The following is a 16236-nucleotide window of genomic DNA, read 5'->3' as shown; positions in this document are numbered from 1 at the left end:
AGGAAACAAAACGGCATCACTTTATAAACAAAAAGCAAAACAAACCAACCGTCTCTCTCTTCCAGCTTCCTTCTTTGAGCACGAAACGCAATTCAATTGAATTCAATCGCAAAAAGAGAGGGACTGATTGTCTTCGAGAAGGAAATATGCGCATATCTCTTTCTGGAATGCGAAGTGCTTTCCCCTTTTCAAGACTCGTAAGGTCCAAAACAGTTTATTTATTTAATAATAGTAATATTTAGGTTTTCAATTTAGAGTAAAATCATACGGATTGCTTGTTTTAAATTCTTATCAATCCGACTGAAAATTGTAGTTACTGTTTTTAATCGTATCTGATGATACAGGCAGCTTGAACAAGAGATGGAAACGGTGGTTAAGGTACTGCAGCCTGGACCTTTGGGAATAGTGGAGCACAATTTCTCTGCTGTGGAGATGCGTCAGGCAAATGCCATTGTCCGCACTGCAGTAGACAATTGGCGGAGGAATGCAAATCTAGAGAAGAGAAGCAGCGTGTTAAGAGATTTTATTCAGAAATAATCGCTGCATCATTTTTCCTTGACTATCAAATCATTAATATTTTCTAGATTTCTAAGCCCTAGTCAAATACTTCATCGTGATGTTATTACACCGTTGTCTTTTTTTTTTGTCAAATTTTCTCGGAAGAAGCACTTTTTTGAAGGATTTTATTTTCCGTTTCTGTTTCTTTTGCTACTTATTTTTAGAGACGAATTCCTTTAGGGTCTGTTTCTTTAGCCGTTGTTCGGTTCTTATTGAGGATCCCCAAGGTGCTTTTGATGACTGAAACAGCGGGATATCCTTTTGAAACTTGTATGATTTGCAAGCCTGGCCGCTGATATGGCTGCGAACCCCTGGTATGTTAGCTCCCTGTCAGCTTCATTTGTTCTAGTGATACAGTGATCTGCATGCTCAATTGGTTTTTTGGCTATCAGTTTCTTTTCCCCAAATGCTTGCTATATGTTTTCTGCAATGGTGGTCCAAAGAAAATGTCATCATTTCTTTGGACTATATCCTAAAAAGAGATTTTCTTTAGAGTCTATGAACTCTGGGATGTTACCTTGCTGTCAACCTTCTTTGTTTTAGTGGTGCAATGACCTGCATACCGATTGCTTTCTTCTAAGTCCTTGCTCTGTCTTGTGTGGTAGTTCATGGTAGTCAACCCCAAAAGTCCAAACATTTGTTTGGACCTTGTCCTAAAGAAAACTTTCTTTAGAGGCTACCAATCTTTGTATGTTACAATGCTGTCTGTAACAGCCCAGTTAGCTATGCAGATGTTGCCCAAATGCTTTTTTCTAGCCTCTCTTTTCGAAGTCCTTGCCATGTCTTCTGTGCAAGTTCCTACTGATATGTCTGCCGACAGCATTTTTTTTCAAGTACGTTTAGAAACACTGAAGTTTACTGCTTCCTTTTTGTTCCCCTTGTCTATGTATATTGGACATGTTCATTGGCTAGGTTCTTGTGTATATTTTTCTTTAGGTAGAACGAATGCTTTTTGCTAGTCTCTCTTTACCAAGTCCTTGCCATGTCTTATGTGCAAGTTACAACTTACATGCCGGCAGATTTTTTTGTGTTTTATAATTACTGAAGTTTATTGCTCCCCTTTTATTCCTTTTTGTTTATGTATATTGAGCATGTTCATTGGCTAGGTTCATGTGTACATATTTCTTGAGGTAGAACATCAGTGATCTCGAAGTAGAATCTAGAAGTTAATTCTTATTCGAGAATATATTCGAAGCAATAGAATCAAATGAGTTCCTTATCAGAAAGTTATTTGCAAGTCTTTATGTCATCATCTTACTGCTCAGTATTTCCAAAACTTGAATATGGAATAGATTGTGATATTGACTTATGGCATCATTATCTGGATTACACACTCTGACATTGATTCATCAAGTTGTTCATGCATGATGGTTCTGTTTGTGGTGATACGCTATTTTATCCAGAAAGATATGGCTGACTGCTGTATTCTCACTTTTATAGCTTTTCCAGATGCAATCCATTAGACGAAATTCCAACAGCAATGTTGATGCTTAAAAAAGCGTTTGAAAATTGATGTGAGTAATCAGGGAGCTTGGAGCTCAGATGTATTGAGGCAAAGCAGAACCTCAAGTTCAAGTCCTAACTTGGACAATCTTTTGCTAATTTGGTTTCCGTAGCAGTAAGTTATCTGTACTTCTAGGCCCAAAACAAAGAAATTACTCTCAAAATTGTCTAATCCTACCTTTCAAGCATAAAACAGGAAATAACCCATCACAACATGACTCAGAATGTGAATATTATTTCCAAACCACTCAATTTTATTTTTTTCTTCAAAATCTTTAAACATGATTATGTGATGCGACAACTCCAGCACGTTCTCTGAATCGATGCAGATAATTTGGTGGATCACGTGTCATTTTTCTACCGTTAATCCTAATGTGATCCCGTGTTCCATTTTCCCCACTTTTTATTTTTTTTAATGAGTTATCAAATTTTATTCATCAGAAAGCAACTAATTAGCAGAATGCTTAATCCTGAGCCCTGAAAATAACAACGAAAAAAAAAAAAAAACAACCAGGATGTCTAAGAAAACATAAGTGGAGCTTGACATCAAGAAATTTATTTTTTTATAATTTTAGATTCGAGTTATATGGTTACTAATATAATAGCCATTTGAAGTTTATATGGTTGTTAACTTCAGGGCTTGTGGAATTAGTTTAGGTGAGTACAAACTGACTTAAACATTCATGTTAATAAAAAAATAAAAAGAAATTATCAGTGTTTCATGCAGACAACAAGGAGACACATCCCTCACAAGATTTATCATTAATTTTTATCAACTCCTTTATCATTCAGCAATTCTATAGCTCAATGGAACCAGAACAGATTAAGAACATAAGGATTAGGCTCGACAACGAGAAAGGAATTAAAATTAAAAGCTGCAGGCATTGCAAGTTCCATCGAGCTATAGGATTACTGAGGAAGTACTTGACTGAAGAATGGGTGCTTTATAGGAGCCAACTTATAAGAAACTGAAAAAGGTAATCCAAGGCAACATAAAGATGAAAATAGGGTTTGATCTTCAACAAGATAAGATCAAATGGATATCCAGGCTGCAATTGACGACCATTTTCAGCCTTGTTCTGAAGTTAATGATACTATAAAGGGTGAGTTGGTGTAAAGCTACTTTTGGGGAGAATGCATGCCCGAAGACATGGCTTATTGTCTAGCTAGCCAGTTAACTACCAGGAGTAGGCAAATCAAGATGGCAGGAATATCACTTCTATGCGCGTTATGCTCAATCAAGAAGATCACGATCATGAGTCTCGACCAACTGTTCTTTGCTCTCATTTGGCGCTCGTACATCTACTTCATAAACTACATCATAAAGGAAGGAACAACAAGCTCCATGGTTCAGATTGTCCAACAAAAGGAAAATTTTGCAATCTGCCCTGTACAGATTTTATGGTGCTATAAGCATCTTTAGGAGGCAATGCTAAATGCATGTACTCTAACTTCTGTCACATTCAGTGTTTTTGCAAGGAACAGTTTTGATTTTTTGTTTTGTAGTTACTTTGCGTAAGGTTTTCAGCTGTAATGAAATTTCTCATTTATTATAAAGAAGGTTGACAAACGTTCACAAGTCTTCCCAGCCCTTGTTATCCTCAACACAAAGTGCTCATGCTCTGTATCTCACACATCAGACATCGGTGTGTGCTCCAAAATGCTTGATTTTGAACCCTTAGAAAGAAACAAAAGCTCAACATCTTCATCAAAGACAGCATAGATGTGTGGAAGTTCTTATTAGCAAACAAGAGTGATCCTGTCAGGATAAATTAAAAACTGAAACAGGTTCTGAACCATGCCTCTTATTATTTTCTGCTTCTCGGAAAAGAAGAAAAGGAAAAAAAAAAAACTAGTAGCTTATCTAAATGTTGAGCTGGATGACATGATCCATGTCCTGTGTCAGGGAGAAACAACTTATTCTAAATCCAAATAGCACCTGCTTGTATAAGCAATGGGACTAGCTGGTTCTGAATATGTAGGCTCATCACATTCCTTTCATTACCAACCAGCTGTTGGCCTATGAACACAGCAGGTACACTCTCTCGAAACCCAAGCTGCATTAATGCCCTTTCAATTTGTTGTCCATTTGGAATTCTGTCGAGGTCATAAACTGTTGGATTCGCTCCAAATCCTCGTATAAGTGTCTCGACAGAGTGGCTCATGCAGCAAGAACTCTTGCTGAAAATCACCACTGGCTTTTCTTGAATCAATACATTCACCACATCCATTGTCACAGTGGGCTCAAGAGTTTGATGTGGCTGTTGAGAGATTTTTAGAAGGCGTGCGAAGTGAGTATATTTCTGAAGATTGTTGAGAGTAGAAGGCTTTCCTATGAGGAGCTTGAACACATATGGTGGTTTATTTATACTGTCTATTTAGAGTGGTTGTATTGCACATCGTTTCCTGCTGGATAGAATATCAGGGACGACACGATAAGCTGATCAAAAGATTTGCCATTAGAAACTACTGTTGCCTATTTGATGATTACTTGATAGAGACCTGCCTATCTGCGTTTTCAATAGCAATTTGCATACGTGAAAAATGTAGTTTTCTGTGCTAATGACGAGGACTTGCAAAAGTTTTTTATCTTGTCCAAGATGCCGTACAAACATAAATTCCTTGTTATTACTCTACATGTTAATCTACCGATCACTATTTTTATGACAACGTTTTTCTTAGAATCTAATTCATGTTTGTCATTGTTCTTGCAGTTTGAAAAAATAAATTTTAGAAAAATTATAAATTGTTTCGTAGTCAAGATTTTATGAGAGAATTTAAAAAAAAAACTCATGTAAAATATATTGATTATGATAAAAGCAAAATGTAATTTCAACATCATCTCATCACATTACCAGGACCATGAATTCTAGTTTTCTTAAATTTTGGATGGGTGAGCATTTGATATGGCATTGAGACTTTTTGATAGAGCTTTTTACTGTGATGAACTGAGATTTAACGGGTTTAAAACCCCTAACAATCTATTTTCCGTTCTTAACAGGTTGAAGAAACTCGCTCGAGCCCAATTCCTACTCGGTAATTTATTAGGATCTTCATATTAATCTTTTAATATTTTATACTTATTTAATATATATTATTTTAAATAAAATACAACTTAAAATATTATAAGAATGAAATAACTCTTCAAATCTTCCTCTTCATTAAAAGATAAGACTCGTTGACTATAAATATTCAATGAATCTTTTAAGTTTCAAGTTCACAATTTTTTCATTCTCAATATTTTTAACATATATATTTAGTTTCAAAATTTATTTTTTTTAAACATCATTTATCTTTTCTTTTTTAAAAAATACTTACTCAAACATTCAAAAATCATCAAATCTACAAAAAAAAAACTTTTTATAATTACCAGTTATATTAACATATCAAACATCACATACAAACTATTAACCACTTTAACTAAAAAGAATATATTAGATTGTAGAAGCCAAAAAAAATTAATTGATTATTCAACACATAAATTTTATTTTTATTACTTAAATATTTGGTACCTCATCACTCAACTTATTTCAAAATCATAGAGCTACGGTTCTATCTATTTTGAGCATCTATCGAGGTGGATAAAGAATTGAGTTTATCCACGTACACTTTTTGGGGAGCAAGTTGTGTTTTCATGAAGAAAATCGAAAGCTCGAAAGAAATAATGCTTTTAGAAAGTTAATCTGACCTTAATATCATGGTTACGTAACAAAAACTACGTAACTATTCATTATATTATAATAATAATTATTATAATATATCTAAAACATGTAAGGAAAAAATTATAGCTTTCTTCACATTTTACTGTAGATTGTTACAATATTTTTTTTTTTATTTTTTTTAATGGATTTTTTATTTTTTTTAAATTATCTTTGTTGATTTTATTTTTTTAATATTAATCTGGTTAAAAATTTAGCTTTATAATTTTTTTAAAAACACTATGAATTGCTAGAGTAATTCCCCATATATATTTTTTTGTTATAATTTTTTTGTAACTTTCCTCATATTTTACTGTAGATTGCTACAATACTTTCTTTTTTTTTTCCTTTTTTTTTTATGGTTTTTTGTTTTTTTTTTAAATTATCTTTGTCGATTTTATTTTTTTAATATTGAGCTGGTTAAAAATTTAGCTTTGTAATTTTTTTTTAAAACATTGTGAATTGCTACAGTGTTTCCTCACATAGTTTTTTTGTTATAATTTTTTTTCAAAATTGTTTGTTGATTTTATTTTTTTAATATTGAGCTGGTTGAGAATTTAACTTTGTAATCTTTTTTAAAACACTGTGGATTGCTACAATGCTTTTTTTTGTTTTTTCCTTTTTTTGTATTTGTTTCCAAAATTATATTTGTCGATTATATTTTTTTAATTTATCAATTTTTTAATATTGAGCTGGTTAAAAATTTAGCTTTGTAATTTTTTTCTTTAAAATACTGTGAATTGCTACAGTGTTTCCCCATATAGGTTTTTTTTTTTATGATTTTTTGTAGCTTTTCTCACATTTTACTATAGATTGCTACATTGCTTTCCTTTTTTTTCCCTGTTTTTGGTTTTTTCCCTTCTTTTTGGGTTTTGGTGTTTTTTTTTCCAAAATTGTCTTTGTTGATTTTAGTTTTTTAATATTGAGCTGGTTAAAAGTTTAGTTTTGTAATTTTTTTCTTTAAAATACTTTGAATTGCTACAGTGTTTCCCCACACAGTTTTGTTTTTGTCATATTTTTTTTTTCAAATTTGTTTGTCGATTTTATTTTTTTAATATTGAGCTGGATGACAATTACAGTTGTGGCTTTTCTCACAAAACAATGTGGATTGCTACAGTGTTTCCCCACTTGTTTTTTTTTGTTTTTTTACTATAATTTTTTCCAAAATTATCTTTGTACAATAAAACTAAATCATATAGGGAAAGTAATGTAGCTTTCCTCACAAAACAGTGGATTGCTACAGTGTTTCCCCTCATAGATTTTTTTCCCAAAAATATTTTTGTCAATTTTTTTTAATATAAAGCTGGTAAAGAATTTTGCCTTGTAATTTTTTTTATTAATATAAAAGCTAAATCATGTAGCAAAAGGCTAAATCATGTGGGGGAAAATACTGTATCTTTCCTCACAAAATACTATGGATTGCTACAAATTATTCTATTCAATCTCTAAGTTTTTGATCACCAACACAATTTTTTTTTCCGTTATAGAATATTGGCTCCATCACACCTTTAGTTTCTATTACTTATCTAACACTGGTTTGTAATTATAATACTATCAAGCATATTTGTTTCATAACTAGCGACAACATGTAGACATGCATCTTGTATAAACCAAAAGATAAAGAAGTTTTCCAATACATTATTGTTTATCCAGATTCATTGTCACTATTGATTTAATAGTTATTTTTTTATTTTTTTTTGACATTTGAGCCTTTTAAATTAAAATTATAACCTAGTGGCATGTTCTTTTAGGGAGGGGGAGTTGAACTGAAAGAAAAAGATTGACATGAAAATAGCATGTAAAATAGATAGTGGTATTGAAATTTGTTTGTAAAGTTTATTTTAGTCCCTCATTTTTTTAGCAATTAGGTGACTGGTTCCTCTAATTTTTAAAAAATTAATTTTGATACCAAACTTTATTTATTTATTTTTTTCAATCTATTTTTTGGTGGAGGAGAGAGAGGGGGTCGCTAGATTCTGGTGTGGAGAGAAAGTTGTTGTTGGTAATGATTTCAACCACCACCACGATCGATTTGTGTCAAATTGTTAATAAGAGGTGTTAAGATTATGTTTTTATTACTTTTTTTTTTTTAAAAATGGATTATAGCTCGAGGATATTTTTGGTTGTTGCCCTTTAATTTATTTTTTATTTCAATTTTAACCCTGATTCTTTTAATTTGTATTTTTTATATTGGTTTTTTTTTATCGATTTCTTCCTTCAACGTTTCGTTTTATAGGGATTGAGCTTCATGATTTTTTTTCATGTATAGTGCTTTCAGTCTGATGACCTAGGTCACGAGTTTGAAAAGTAATAGGGGTTGAAATCTTTTTTTTTGTCTTATTTTCTTTTTTGATTTTGTCATTTGACATTTTTTTAATAAAAAAATGGCTTTGTGATTTTTTTCAATTTCATTTTCTATCGAATTCACTACCAAAAAATTGATAAATACAAACGGAAATACCGAAGAAATATTTCTATCAGTATATTTTCGAGGGATTTTACCGACGGAAATATTCTCTCAGTATATACTGAGGGAATTACAGTGGGACAAAAAAATTAAAACAAAGCAAAAAAAACGATGACGTGTCATTTTTACCAACAAAATTACCGACGAAATTTATTCCATCGGTAAATTCGTTGGTAAACTGTGAATATTGTTCATTATGTCAATTACAAAGAGAATCACCGACAGAATTTTCCAGAGAGCTCCAAAATTGTTCACTTTCCAATTGCCCTGTTAATTGTTGTCCTTTACGGACAAAATCACCAATGGATTGAAATGTCGTCGGTGTTATTTGGCGGTTTTCTGAAAAAATTCAATTAATTCAAAATTTTCATTTAAATATTATAGATGGAATCACCGACGGATTGAAAAATCATTGGGATTGTTGGCGGTTTCTGAAAACTTTTTATGAAATTGAAAATTTAAATTAAATATTACACACAGAATTACCGACAAAATAATTAAAAAATATTAATATTTAATTATCCGTCGGTAAAACCTTCACTAACACGCACCAATAAAAAGCCTGAATCCTTTTATTTCACAAGAGACAGACTTATTTCTTCTTCTTCTATTACTACTATTACTACTTCTTCTTCTTTACTATATGTAAAAAACATCAATATATATTTCTTTCTCTCCTCTCCTCTCCTCATCTCCTTCTCTTCTCTTTCATGCTCAAGTATGTCTTCTTATTCTTTCTTTGTTTTGTCCTCTTAGTTTTTTTTTAATTGATATGCTTAACGGAATTTTTTTTCTCTCCTTAGCTTCACTTGCAACTACATTAAGGTAATATTTTTTTTTCTTTTTTTTCATGATTTTTTTAACTATATTTGTTTTTTATTTTATTTTTAATTGTTTTTGTTCTTAATAATTGTATAAATGTTGTTGTGAGATTTTTTTTTCATATGAGATCAATTTTTAGTTGATTTATTTATAGGATTTTTAAAATTTAGCAATTGCAACTTCATTTTTTTCATATGAATTTTTTTAGTTGAATTTATTTTTTTGTTGCAAATTTTTTTGAGTTGATTTTCTTATTCTTTTTTTTCCAATCATTTTGAGTATATATTATAGAGTGTTGATTTATGTTAATTTAATTATTTTATAAAATAGATTTTTAAAAATGTTTTTAAATAATTACCGTCGGAATTACCGATGGTATTTTTCGAGGGATATACAGACGAAATGAAGCGGGTAATTTTTTTTATGTGTTTGTTTCGTCAGTAAATCTGTCGATAATAATATTCTTTTATTACTAACGGATTTACCGACGGACAAAAAATTACCGATGAAAGATTCACTGACGAAGCATTTCCGTCAGTGATTTCGTTAGTAAATTAATTACCGATGGAATATGTGTCTTACACTGATGGAAAAATTCCATTGGTAAAACTGTTAAATGTTGTAGTGATTATTCCGATTTCATGACTTAAGAAGCAAGTTTGTCAGGTTAATTCGAACAAGCTCGCCCTTTAATGTTCAGATTACATGTCTACCGTGCTGGCTTGGGTTGACTCACACCATTTTTTTTTATATCATATTTCATCTTTTCATATTTAATTGACTAAAAATTAAACAACATTATCCTTTTGTTATTGGATAAAGGGTTTTTTTTTTTTTATTTCATGTTATCGTGATCTTTTTTTCTCTCCATATGATTCAAATAAAGCCAGCTTATTTATTTGGTCAGGATTATAACCCGAGTTATTAAATTTCTTTCTTGTTTTTTTAAATACACTTATGATGTCTAAATATTTTACTGAAAAAATAATACGGACCAGCCTAGTATATTAACAATATACTAAAAAGCGTGGGGAAAACACTGTAGCTTCCCCACGCCTTTCAATTATACTTATATATAATAATAATAATAATTATATATAATACTAATTATTATTATAATTATAATTATTGTATATATATATATATATTGTTTTTTTTTTGTTTTTTTGCTTTTTATGCCTTTATAGATTTTTTTTTTGCTTTTTCTTTGTTTTCTTTCCTTTTAAATTTTTTTTGGTTTAATTTAGTTTGTTAATGGTAAAAAAATTTTATTTAGTTATCAAACTTTTATGACACAGATTTCGAGTTTGACGGGTTAACCTGGTTTGACGAGTTAACCCGAAATTTTTTTTTTTTTGCTTTTTTTAGTTTTAATTAATTTTTTTCATTTAGTTTAGTTTGTTAATATTAAATTTCTTTCTATTTAATTATTAGACTTTCATGAAACATATCCCGAGCTAGACAAGTTAACCCAGTTAATTATGGGTTAACCCGTCAAATTTTTTTTTTCACGGTGAAAAGACTGATGCCTTTAGTTTTTTTTTTCTTTTTATGCCTTTTACTGTGAACTGCACAGTACAGTCCATGGTGAAAAGGTTGATGCCTTCTTTTTTTTTTCTTTTTAATTAACTTTTTTTATTTAGTTTGTTGATATTAAATTTTTTTCTATTTAGTTATCAGACTTTCATGACACGGATCTCAGGTTTGACAGGTTAACTCACTTAATTCAGATTTTTTTCTTTTTCTTCATTATTTTTTTTCTTCATGTTGGTTTTTTTCTTTATTTTTTTCTTTTTAATTAATTTATTTAAGTATCACACTTTTATGACACAACCTTACAGTCAGATCCATATCCAAGACTATTGGGTTTGGTATTACAACCAGACCTACTTAAACTTGAGTCTTTCAAGTTTAATGTCATTATAAATATTACTCTTGGGTTAGGCATTGCAGTCAAACCTAAGACTCTTGGATATAATTTTGTAAAAAAACCTAATACTTTTAAATCTTGATTTTTTTTAATATTTTTATGTAAAAAAATTAACCCGCGGCATCGCGCGGGTCATGTAACTAGTATATTCTAGAAGGAGAAGAAGATAACCTGTGTAGGCACCACATTATCAATTTCTACACATTGCAAAACCTGGAAAAGATATACCACAAAGACATTCTTACAAGGAATCAGAAAACTTAGGCTAGTGCTGATTAATTACTATATTTTATCATTTCCCTCATGCTATTTTTTATAGGAAGTGATTTTCACTTTCCAGTCCAGTCTTAGATGCCACTTGATAATTATTAATTAAGAGATTCCGTTGGGGGTACCATTAATTGCGCACTAATTTCTTTCTTAATTATTATTTGTGATAAGCAGAAGGAAAAAAGCGGGAATACCTTTACGCACTCTTGGGTATTAGCTTTCCTTTCCTTTGTTTTAAAAGCTGATAGCCTACAGAGACATGGCACGCAGAACATGAAAATCTGGTTCAAAGCAATAGCAGCAAATTAATAAGAAAAAACTCGTCTCCCTGCTCATTTCATTTCCATCATGAAAATAAAACTTCCAAGAAGTGGGGTTAAGTATAGCTTTCTTTAGCTGTTATGATTTCACCATGTCAAAAGGTAATTTCTAGGAGGAATCTGATATATACTGGCTACCAGTGTCCTGGAAAGAAAACCTGACAGTAATTAAGCACGGATTATATGCTTGCATAACTGGCTTGATCACGAGAATTTACTTTATATATATATATATATATAGACAGTAAGTTCTGTTGAATTTTCAAGTCATGATCATGATACTTTGTCTTATTTACTTGATCATGCAAGCAAGCACAGCAAGTTTTACTTAACTACAGATGTATTATGTGAGCTCTATGCATGTGTAAATATAACTATAGAACCCTGCAGTCATCATTGTTAATATATTCGTCTAAGATTTTAAAAACTGGACAATTTTAGGTTAAATTAATAAAGCTCCTTCCAGTCATCATTCATTCAACTTAAACGGGAAACGGCCATTCCTTAAGGAATACAGACTAATGTTTCTTGATATATGGTGCAGAGATAGTTTATAGGATAATAAAATGAGCGTATTACACAAAAAAAAAAAAAAACATAAAAGAAAAGAACAACCAAACTATGATTTGTAAATGTTCACATTCGAAAATCATTGACACTACAAATAAGAATGTTATTAGTATAGCTAAAATTAGATTCACGACACTTTAGCCAAATCAATAGTTTATGCAAGATAACAAAGAAATTGAAATCCCAATCTGACTGCACCTTATTAAAAAATCAAATTATTTTTTATGAGCTAAATACTCTAAGATATGTCAAATGAAAGGAGGTTCCAAACCCAAATATGAAATGTACCTTTTATTAAAATAAACTACTTAAAAATAAAAAAATTCTAGAGTCTAAGGGATGCACCACCCTCTTCATTATTATAAGAAATTTGCTCATAATTATCGAGTACTAGAACAATAGAACAACAAATAATCCGGAATATCCAGCTCTACTGCACAAAATAGATGCAAGAATTGCTTTGCTAGAATCAACCCGTGTTTGAAAAGAAAATCATCTGTACAAATTCGAATTTGGACAACCAACTATATAAATATTTGTATTTTAGGTGCAACCATTTTAAAACGTACATTGTATTTGAAATAAATGACTACATAGACTGGAAAATGACAACAGCTGATCAAGTATAGCTGGTTAAGCATTGGAGAACCTCAATATAACCCCTAAAGTATTACCTTATTATCAATTGGATCCCAAAACTTTTGATTTTATCCATTTTAACTTTAAACCTTGGACGTTAAACAATGCCACCCCTTCACCTATCCCCTGTTAATTAGTACTTCCATCAAAGGTGCTAAATTATGTCCTAAAGAACAATCCTAGCATCCATTCTCAATAAATTTTGTTCTGCTTGTATAATAGGAGAAATGGAGGAATTTAATGAGATTTTGTGTTAATAAGTTAGAGCTTATTTCACGCAGTGGATGAATTAAAGCGCTTGAAGTGCACATACAAATTATTGTTACTAACATCAAATGGAATAGAGGAGTTATATTATTTGATCATATTGATTACATTTGGGACGAAATTGATATGATGAAGTAGTTTGGAACTCAATTAATAATAATATAATATATTAGGGATAATATTGTGAATATTTCTCCTTAAAAATTCATCTAGCATCCTCTAGAAATGGAATATTAGTAAAAGCAAAACTTGAGGACGGTTCCTGACATCGCAGATATATATGGTTCTCGCTATATCAGCAAAATATATAAGCTGGGATTTTAGCCTTGATGGTTAATTAAATGGTGGATTCGTGAAAGCTACTTTGAGGATCAATGCATTTTACAAGACATGGTTCCAGCTAGCCATTAACAACCAAAAGTAGACATCATGATCTTGAGCCATGGCCACATGCTTTTTACTTGCTCTCTCACTAGGAGCATGGTGGTCTCTGCTGCAATCTCTTCAATACAAATTGTATAGAATTAAGCTTGTTTACGAGGCATAGTTAAGTACTCTGTACACAAAACTTGTGTCAAATGCATCTGGGATTTTTTTTAATGAAACAGTTTTGAATGTTTGTTTTGTACTGACCTTGCTTATGCTTTTTAGCTGTTTTCTAGCTAGGTTAGCGTAAGTTGCTTTTTTGATATCGAGATTTCTCATTTACTAAAAACAAGGTTGGGAAATGTTTTTGCAAGTCTTCTCAGCCCCTCAATACACACTGCTCATGCTCTCTATCTCACATACATATCACACGGGTGGGTGCACCGAAATGCTTGATTTTGACACCTTAGAAAGAAATAAAAGCAGAACATCTTTATCAAGGACAGCATAGATGCGTGGATGAACTTAGTAATTTGCAAAAAGAGTTATCCTATCAGGATAACTAGTAGCATTAAGAGGTTCTGAGCGATTGCTCTTATCATTTTCTGCTGCTTGGAACAAAGAAAAGGAAAATAAAATAAAAATACTAGTAGCTTATCAGCCGCATGACATTGATCCATGTCCTCTGCCAGGGAGAAATAACTTAATTACTCTAAATCCAAATAGCACCTGCTTGTATAAGCAATGGGACTAGCTGGTTCTTGACGTGGAGGCTCATCACCTGCCTTTCATTACCAACCAGCTTTTGGCCTATGAACACAACAGGTACGCTCTGTCGAAATCCCAGCTGCACGAGTGCCCTTTCAATTTGATGTCCATTTGGAAGTTGGTCTAGCTGATAAATTGTTGGATTTGCTCCAAAACCACGTATTAATGATTCGATGGAGTGGCTCATGCAGCAAGAACTCTTGCTAAAAATCACCACCGGCTTTTCTTGAATCATTGCATTCACCACATCCATTGTCACAAAGGGTTCAAAGAGCTAGTTTGAAGTGGGCGTGAGACGTGAGTATTTAATGAAGATTGTTGAGTCTGAAAGGCTTTGCTATAAGGAGTTTGAATAACTTTGGAGGTTATTTATAATGTAGATTTAGAGTTTTTGGTTCCTGCAGGATAGAATATAGTGGCTGACGGAAAACTGTTCAGAATCTGTGTAATTAGATTCCCCACATCAACTGCAATTTGCAGACGAGAAAAATGTGCTTTTCTGTGCTAATGACGAGGACTTGCACGACGCATTTCTTGATCCAACCTGTCTAATATGCTGTACAAACATCTATTGCTTTCATTAACTATGCTAATCAAACTCCTCAGTACTTTTTCAAGATATAAAAGTTTTGGGCATAACAGCGAAAACTTGTTGGAGTGTAAAAATGCCGCTTGTAGAAAAGGAAGAGGTGGTAAGAACAAGAATATACATTTTATGACACGAAACTCAAGTTGTAACTATCAATACTTACTTAATATTAAAAGATAAATAAAATAAAAATAGAGAATTAAGAAAATAAGAGAGATTTTTTTTTTGAGTATGTGAAAATATTTTTATTAGTTTTGGTGGGACTAGATGTAATTTTCTCTCTTCTTATATATATCTTTCTCATATTAAATATTGCTAGTTATAACTTTGAGTACTATAAATATTGTTTTAATAAAATATAAGTAAATGGTCATAATTAATATCTAAGCGGTTTAATACTATTTTTGTATAAGTAAAAACATTTTTATTATTTTTTATGAGATCATGTGTTTTTTTTTTCTTGTTTTTATATATCTCAAATTGAGTAAGTATTACAATTTATAACTTTAACACTATAAAATTTTCCAAATAAATTATAAGTGAATGATCATAATGCTTGTGTGGTTAAGTACTATTTTGATAATGTTATTAAATTCAAATTAGATAATAAAATTAAATTAAATTGAAAATTCAATAATTGACCATCTAATCCATCTGGATTAATATTAAAGACAAGATCTATAAACTTAATAAAACTTAGTTAAACCATGGAGGTTAAATTCAATTGATTCGACTATTAAGGTCAAGTATTAACTCGTGTTCAAGCAAAATAAAAGGAAAAAAATGGTAGCTTTCGGGTTAGAGTACTTTGATATATACCTTCCATCTTTTAAAATTTTACTTTTACCACTTCACCATTTTTCGTTTTATTTCACACACACACACACACAATCACCTTGCGTTCGACCAGTAGTTTACAGATTGAACTGATAATCTAATAACATGATTTCTTTTTATGTGAAATGGCCAACACTAAAAGGGGGAAGGACGAAATGGACACTCACAAGAAAGCAAACCCAACAAAAGTTCAAACCCTCTTAATTTAACCTAGTGGTAAGCTTTTGTTTTCAAGAATCTAAAAAGCTGAAAGGAAAAAACTTTAAGCCTTTGGATTCGATCCAGTGATGGCTCTTACTAATCTAGTTGCTGCTGCTTATGCGTGTATTTCAGAAGTTTTTCTTGAATACTTAACATTATTTTTTCAAGAATTGTGATAGCATTTTTATTTTTTTCTTGGAGATCAGGAAGAAATCCAAAATAAGTTTTTAGTTTCACATGTTTCGAAATCCTAGAGTTCTGTTCCGTCAATTTTGAGCATATACTGAGGTGGGTAAAGAATAATTGGGTTTATCTCTTGGATATACAGGACACTTAATTTCCTCTATAGCAACAGTATCTGTATATCGCAAGTGAAAGAGAAATGATACTTTCTTGAAGACAATCTGCTCTTAAAAGCACTGGAGAATAAT

General features: G+C 31.2%; 3 protein-coding genes across 3 annotated transcripts; 1 reads left to right on the top strand and 2 right to left on the bottom strand.

Annotated features, from left to right (window-relative positions):
* LOC133682090 (uncharacterized) lies at positions 1 to 946 on the top strand. The gene is made up of 2 exons (XM_062105354.1): positions 1 to 202; positions 345 to 946. Exons 1-2 carry the CDS (start codon positions 147 to 149, stop codon positions 535 to 537), a joined length of 249 nt encoding a protein of 82 aa, XP_061961338.1. The 5' UTR covers positions 1 to 146; the 3' UTR covers positions 538 to 946.
* Positions 947 to 3829: 2883 nt separating this feature from the next.
* LOC133681431 (monothiol glutaredoxin-S6-like) lies at positions 3830 to 4383 on the bottom strand. The gene has a single exon (XM_062104476.1). The coding sequence runs from the start codon at positions 4290 to 4292 to the stop codon at positions 3984 to 3986; it is 309 nt and encodes a 102-aa protein (XP_061960460.1). The 5' UTR covers positions 4293 to 4383; the 3' UTR covers positions 3830 to 3983.
* A 9559-nt stretch (positions 4384 to 13942) lies between these two features.
* On the bottom strand, positions 13943 to 14495 carry LOC133681643 (monothiol glutaredoxin-S6-like). Its single transcript, XM_062104735.1, has one exon. The coding sequence runs from the start codon at positions 14429 to 14431 to the stop codon at positions 14123 to 14125; it is 309 nt and encodes a 102-aa protein (XP_061960719.1). The 5' UTR covers positions 14432 to 14495; the 3' UTR covers positions 13943 to 14122.
* Between the last annotated feature and the right edge of the window lie 1741 nt (positions 14496 to 16236).

The sequence above is a fragment of the Populus nigra genome, chromosome 2, assembly GCF_951802175.1.
Source record: "Populus nigra chromosome 2, ddPopNigr1.1, whole genome shotgun sequence".
Taxonomy (NCBI): Eukaryota; Viridiplantae; Streptophyta; class Magnoliopsida; order Malpighiales; family Salicaceae; genus Populus; species Populus nigra.
Note: the sequence above shows the minus strand (reverse complement) of the source record. Positions and strands in the feature narration are given on the sequence as shown.